Below are 7786 nucleotides of genomic sequence, written 5' to 3' on the forward strand. Positions count from 1 at the left end.
TACAACAATTTTCTAATTGTTCTACAAATTAATGTAACGTATATTTTATTTTGTAGGTATTGTTGAAGAACGAAATGTTACTATTGATGGAGAGCTTAATTTGGACTCTTTTCCTCAAGAAGATGTAGATACTCCAACTACATCTCTAACCGGCAATGTCAACTTAGGATCCAATGAAGACAATGATACTTGGATGAATTAGAATATTTATTCTCTATATGAGATAATTGTGTTTTGAGTTTTAATTCTAATTATATAAGACTTAATCTCATTTCAAGCATTTTTGTTTTAATTTATATGTATACGCATTATGAAAAACATATATATTGATAAGTGTGTTAATTGACTTAATTCATATTAACTTATTTTAATTAATTATATAATATGTAATTATATATAATATTATGACATTGTCCGGTCCAACCGGACGGTCTAACCGGTCAAACCGGTTAGAACCTGTACGAGACCTCTTCCGGGTTGATGTCCGGCTCGGGTTTCATAACACTGGTTTATAGTATAAGCTACTAGGGTATAACGTATAAGTGTGTGGTTGTAACCACTTATTTGCTCGTGTTTGTGAGTACATTGTGGATAAAGGTGTATAGAGTTGTGTGTGGTAATGGTTTTCAAAATTCATCTTTTTTTATCCTTAGATTTTGGGATTATATTGCTTATTTTTTATGTGTAGTAACAAATCTTGAAATGGCATCTATTTGGAATGATTGGCCATTTGTTGGAATGGATCCTCCCATGGGTTTTTTGTCATGGTCTAATGAGAGATAGACACAAAAAATTAAGGTGGAAAAAATTTATCCTTAATTCAGTTAGGAGGGGTACATCGATCAAATGGCACCATAATATTCTATCATACACAATTTTATTAACAAAACATTGATATAAGTATTTTTTAATTGTTTCTCTTACAATTTTTCTTGATCTCCCTCTTCCGCTAAGAATTGGATTGATCTCTATTTGATCTACTGTCCTTATGAGACATCTATCGATGTTTTCCGTACATATCCAAATCACTCAAAAAAACAAGCAACTACATTTATTATTTCGACTTAAACAATCTCCTTCAGTTTGGGTGAATTATTTGCCAGTTTTGGGCCAATTATTAATTCATGTTTGAATTGTCAACAACCATGCTTGTTTCGTTTAGCAATCTTATCATGCATTTGAAGTATTTTACCAATCCATTTAGTTTCAGATTTTTAAATGTCCAAATTTCCATTCCAGGTACACGTTTCTTTGGCCGGAGACAAGCACATGAGAGTTACCTGGATTACCGATGATAAGCATGCACCTTCAACGGTGGAATATGGAAAATCACCTGGGAGATATGACGCCAAAGCACAAGGAGAGAGCACCTCATATAATTATCTGTTATATAAATCAGGAAAGATACACCATGCTGTAATTGGACCTTTAGATGATAATTCTGTATACTTTTACCGATGCAGTGGGATAGGTCCTGAGTTACAGCTGAAAACTCCTCCGGCTCAATTTCCGATTTCTTTTGCTGTGGCCGGGGATCTGGGCCAAACTGGTTGGACAAAGACAACTTTAGATCACATTAAGCAAAGCAATCATGATGTTCTACTGCTCCCGGGAGATCTTTCATATGCAGATTATCTCCAGCATCACTGGGACACATTTGGTAGGCTTGTTGAGCCGCTGGCAAGTGCAAGACCGTGGATGGTAACACAAGGGAACCATGAAATTGAGAAGATACCATTGATAAAGAAGGGGTTTGTTTCCTATAATTCCAGATGGAAAATGCCATTTGAGAAAAGTGGATCAAGTTCAAATCTCTATTATTCTTTTGAAGTTGCAGGTGTTCACGTTATAATGCTTGGCTCATACACAGATTATAATGTGCACTCACACCAATACAAATGGCTAAAGGTTAGTTGGTTACTCCTATTGAACAAGATTTCTACATTTGGATAATTATAATTGTATCTATTATTAGGTATGCTTAGTACTTGGGTAAGGAGTAAATATGAAAGAAAACTCTTCTCCCATTCTTTTACCACTGATTTCATTTTTTTTTATGCTCTACTCAACAATGCACTGCATCTTTTTAAAAGAAAAACAGCCTTGGTAATGCTTAGATTGTAATAGTGATTTCTGGTATTTGGAGTAACCAAGTGACAAATTCATGTAGCCAAAATTAAATTCGATCGTCAAGGATGTCTTGGGAGATTTAGGTCATAATTTGTTACGACCATTTAGAAGATCCTTACTCGGAAATATTTTGACAAGTAATCCTTGCACTTGTCTCATTAAAGATTCTTTTTGTTTCCAATTTCCAATCCACATATGTCTGTGCCTCTGTGCTGTAGATAAGCTTGTCTGACAGAGCATTTCTTTCCGATACCTCAAATTCAGTATTTCAGCTTTCAATTGATTTTTCCAAACAGAATGTGTCATTGATATATTTTGCATTGGAAATTTCTGTGCACATGATATATAGATCTTGTATTCAGTTATAGATAATTGTTATTATACCTGGTAACTGAAAGAAATAAAAATCGCAGTTGCTCATGCTGCATTCTAGAGGCCTTCATATGTTGATACATTAGATTAATTTTCTCCTTCTATAATGTCCTTTTCGTTTTAATTCTTATAGATGAACTTGAAAATTATGAAGAAACTTGAAAATGTAATTGCATTGGGTTAACGTTTGTGTCTGTGATCAACAGGAAGATCTGTCGAAGGTGGACAGGGAAAGGACACCTTGGCTGCTTGCATCATTTCATGTGCCATGGTATAATAGTAACAAGGGCCATCGAGGAGAAGGGGATGCTATGATGACAGATATAGAGCCCTTGCTTTATGCTGCTAGAGTTGATCTAGTTCTTACTGGTCATATCCATGCATATGAAAGCTCGGTATGCCTTTACGATTTTGTGTTTGATTTTGTAGTATGCATTAATGATATTTTGGTCAAAAACACTTATTTTTATGATTGACAGAAACGTGTTTATAATGGAAAATTGGATCCTTGTGGCGCTGTCCATATAACTAATGGTGATGGAGGAAACCGAGAAGGCTTAGCTTATAAGTAAGTTATCAATGCTAGGGGCCGATGAAGGGGAGGACATGAATTGGCCCAGCCCCTCCATACTCCATATATCATGTTCTTTTTCACATAATGTGTTTAGATAATTACAAAAACAATCAAACATTTATCCCACTAGGTGGAGTCGGTTATATGGATCGAACGATACCTTAATTCTCTATCATAAATCATGTTCATTGAGTAACATTCCAATGTAAAATGTTATCTGAATCATTATTTATGAAACAAAAGCTATATTAAGGACAGAGGTTGTTTTTTATTCAAATTTGGTCAACATGCATGCCACTTGAAATTTGCATTTACATTGTAGGAAGATTGATCTATGGTTATTACATCATTTTTTGTTGTTGACAGGTTCATAAATCCACAGCCAAAGTGGTCAGAATTCCGTGAAGCCAGTTTTGGTCATGGTGAGCTCAAGATTGTGAACTCATCACATGCCTTGTGGAGTTGGCACAGGAACCAGGATGACGAGGCAATACAATCTGATAAAATCTGGATAACCTCTTTGTTCAGCTCAGATTGTGTTCATCCATGACGGATCTAAGACCCAGAAGCAGAGTGTACAACATAGGTTCAAAATTAAAGTAATAAGTATTAGTAAGTATAAAAAAAATGAAAACATTAATATTAACATTATAAATATATTTAATCAAATAAATTATATATTTATAAATAATCCCTATGTCATTTTACATTTTAAAATAATTGAATGATCACTTTGTTATCGATGTTGTTGAATAATTTATGCTAAATATAAGTCACTAGACACTCATTTATCTTAGTATGTTTTGCATAAAATTTTACAATTCCTCATACTAGTATATACGATATAGCATATAGCACTAGTAGCAGCTTCAGCATTTTTGACTTATGCCAGTAGAATGATTAAATTGAGGTATTTCATTCAGTACTTTGTTCTAGGGGTGAGCAGGACTCGACCCTACCCATTCATCCGGTATGGTCCGATCATGATCGGGTTCGAATAGGGTCGAGTCTCATCGGGTCTATGGCCGAATTCGGGTTCAAAAATTACACCCGATCAATATTTAGGTTCAGGTAGGGACCAAACATGACCCGATCGAAACCGTCTCATGATCACTTACTCAACATATTTGTATGTGTCTCTATTCAAATATATCAAAGTAATAATATGGTCGAAAATATTATTGATTCTCTAAAAAATTTATCATATATATACATATATCATTTTATATATCAAATTACATATTCATAATAATAAATAATATTAAGAAGACTTTATCTAAAATGAGTATGTATGATATTTAGTCGGGTCTAGGGTCGAATTAAGTTTAAAGGTTGACTTAGTCGATATTTAGGGGTCAGGTTAGCTTCGGTTCTAGGGTTGGGTCTTGATAGGAATAGAGTAAGACCTCCTACTACAAATGTATATGTGAGGACGAGAAAAATGATAAAAGAAGGAAAATAGTCGGTTATAGTGGGTTAAGGGGGTGGTTGTATGTCTATAAATAAAGGATAAAGTAGTAGGGGTAGTTACTTTTGAAGAAAATAAGAAAAGGGAACTGATTTGGAATCAGTTAAGGGAATACTCTCTTCCAAGGAAGGAGAAAACTCAACCTTGTAATCTAATCCTATCAATCAAATACAAAATTTCATTCTTTATCTTATTGATCTTGAATTTGCCATTATATCTTCTTATCTACTAACTTCTGTTTGTAAAACTAGTCTTAACACTGGTATCAGAGCACCAACCTGATGCCTTGATTAAACACGCTTCTGTGGTGATTGTGCATGGTGTAGACAAGAGGAATGGCTAGAAACGCTGGGGATTGGATCCAGGAACGTGAAGAGATGAGACGAGAAAGACGGGAACATAGGATAAGGTTGGAATTGAATGAAGCAAGGTTGAAGAGATTAGAGGAGGGAATTTCTCAATTGACCAATTCTCATGATGAAGCCAGTGGAATTGGAGGGGATTATGAAATTCGTGGTAACCATGAGAGGGAATGATGGAGGAAATTGGAAATTCCAATTTTCTCGGGGGATGATGCATTTGGGTGGACTCATACGATTGAAAGATATTTTCAATTGAAAGAGGTCACCGATGCAGAAAAAATGCAGACAACACTACTGGCATTGGAAGAAAAAGCCCTCAGTTGGTATCATTGGTGGAGTAAGTGCAATCCTCATTTATCTTAGGAATGATTCAAAGTGGCAGTGGTACGAAGGTTTCAACCGTCCATGGTGCAGAATCCCTTTGAGCAATTACTGGCACTAAAGCAACTGGGGACTGTGGTGGACTATGTTGAAGAATTTGAGAAATATGTGGGGGCCCTAAGAGAATCGACCCTGAATTTGTTAGGGGGATTTTCTTGAATGGCCTCAAGGATGAAATCATGGCTGAGGTGCAACTTTACAAACATCCCAATATTTCTAAAGTGATCCCGGAGGCAATCATGATAGAATAGAAGTAGTTTCCCTAGTAAAACTATCATAATGGAGAACAAATCTGGGACATAACAGAGGAATGAACAATCCTCTGTGGGAAGTGCATTAGTGAACAGGAACATGACATATACTGTTGACAGTTCTAAGAGTAGAGGAGGAACCTTCAAACATCTTACTGGAGCTGAATTGAGAGAAAAAAAGAGAAAGGGCTATGTTTTAGATGTGATGAACCCTATAGCAGAGAACATTGATGTACGAAAAAACAGTTCAGAGTGATTCTGTTAGAAGAAGAAGAGGAGGAGGAAGGAGGGGAAGAAGAAATTGCAGAATCAGTAGGTGTCACCTTGCAATCCTTACAATTATCACTGCATGTTATGGCAGGGCTTACTTCAACCAATTCTTGGAAGGTTTCTGGAAATCTATGAGGCAGGGAGGTGTTGATACTAATTGATTGTGGGGCTTCCCACAATTTCATCTCTTCAGAATTGGTGGACAAGCTAGAACTTCTTGTACAACCTACCCCTAGGTATTTGGTGAAATTAGGGGATGGACACAAAATATATTGTCAAGTAAAATGTACTCAGTTGAAACAGCTATTGTAAGGATTGGAAATAATTCAAGAATTTTATTTATTTGGTTTGAAGGGGGTGGACTTGGTATTGGGCATGGAATGGTTGGCAAGTGTGGGGGAAATTAAAGCGGATTTTGGTAGATTCAAATTAACTCTCAACAAGGATGGGGCAACACATACAATCAGGGGAGATCCAACATTAACTAAAACTCAATTATCTCTAGGGGCCCTTATGCAAATTCTTAAAGAAGAGGGAGATGGTTTGATGCTTCAGTGTGTAGAAGCTGAATCTGTGGAGTCTAGGGAACAAGAGATTCCCAGAGAGATAGAGACAATGTTGGATTTGTATCATGAATTGTTTAAGGGTCCTCAAGGTCTTCCCCCAAGGAGAAGGCATGATCATGCCATACATTTGAAGGAGGGTGCTGACATTCCAAATTTGAGGCCCTATAAATATCCTCACTACCAGAAAACTGAGATTGAAAAGCTTGTGATGGAGATGCTTGAAGTAGGGGTGATCAAGCCAAGTATCAGCCCCTATTGCAGCCCCATATCTTGGTAAAGAAAAAAGATGGAGGATGGAGATTCTGTATAGATTATAGAGCCCTCAACAAAATCACCATTCCTAATAAATTTCCCATTCCTATCATAGAGGAATTGTTGGATGAATTGGGTGGGGCTAAGATATTTTCCAAGTTGGATTTAAAGTCAGGCTACCATAAAATCCGAATGAGGGAAGAGGATATAGAAAATACGACTTTTAGGACTCATGAGGGGCATTATGAGTTTGTGGTCATGCCTTTTGGCCTCACCAATGCTCCTTCTACTTTTCAGGCCTTGAGGAATGACATATTGAAGTCTTTTCTACGAAAATTTGATTCGGTCTTCTTCGATGATATATTGGTATTTAGAAAGGATCTTCCTACTCATGTGGCACAGTTGCAGCAGGTATTGAATGTATTGCAAGAAAACTCCCTCAAAGCCAACAGAAAAAATGCACATTTGTTCAAGTAAGACTAGAGTATTTGGGTCACACTATCTCAAGTAAAGGAGTGGAGGCGGATCAATCCAAGGTGGAGGCTCTCAATTCTTGGCCATTGCCTAAGGATATCAAAGGATTGAGAGGGTTCTTGGGGCTTCCAGGTTGAGATGGAAAAACGGGCTGCCCGACCCGTTTAGCCGTGTCCGTAAATGCCTGCAAAAATTTAAGCGGGCGCGAGCATGCCCATATTGGTTAACGGACAAATTTCAATGCCCTGACCGTTTTAAAACGAGCTAACGGGCTAGCGGGCAGTCCGCGAACATTGTTGAATAATTAAAAAAATATAAAAAATTCATATAATAAATGAAATGAAATTAAATAAAGTAGTTGGAGATAAAAAATTAACAAATTTTTTTTATATTTTATATGAAATTTAACAAATCACATTAAATTACAATTTTTTGAGTGATTAAAAATCATATTACATCATAACTTATTTAAAATTTTCTTACTTTTTCCTTAAATTATGTTTATGGGCCGCCCACATGCCCAACGGAAATGCCCACAAACTTGGCAGGCAAAACGGGTCGGGCGAAATGGGCAAATAGGCAAAATTTTCATGCCCTGTCCGCAAAAAAATGCAGGCTATGCGGACGCGCCCGCGGACAATGCCCGTTTTTCCATCTATACTTATAGGATACTATAGAAGGTTTGT

General features: G+C 36.5%; 1 protein-coding gene and 1 long non-coding RNA gene across 2 annotated transcripts in view; both read left to right on the top strand.

The window, feature by feature from the left end:
* The window catches only part of LOC109347610, a 22691-nt gene extending 22405 nt beyond the window's left edge, over positions 1–286 (top strand). The window contains exon 3 of the long non-coding RNA XR_002107622.1: positions 129–286. This is a non-coding gene — a long non-coding RNA (uncharacterized LOC109347610). The remainder of the gene's footprint in view (positions 1–128) is intronic.
* LOC109347608 (purple acid phosphatase 18-like) lies at positions 1080–3665 on the top strand. The gene is made up of 4 exons (XM_019587541.1): positions 1080–1908; positions 2709–2897; positions 2982–3070; positions 3443–3665. Exons 1-4 carry the CDS (start codon positions 1219–1221, stop codon positions 3624–3626), a joined length of 1152 nt encoding a protein of 383 aa, XP_019443086.1. The 5' UTR covers positions 1080–1218; the 3' UTR covers positions 3627–3665.

Source organism: Lupinus angustifolius, chromosome LG05 (assembly GCF_001865875.1).
Source record: "Lupinus angustifolius cultivar Tanjil chromosome LG05, LupAngTanjil_v1.0, whole genome shotgun sequence".
In the NCBI taxonomy this organism is placed as follows: Eukaryota; Viridiplantae; Streptophyta; class Magnoliopsida; order Fabales; family Fabaceae; genus Lupinus; species Lupinus angustifolius.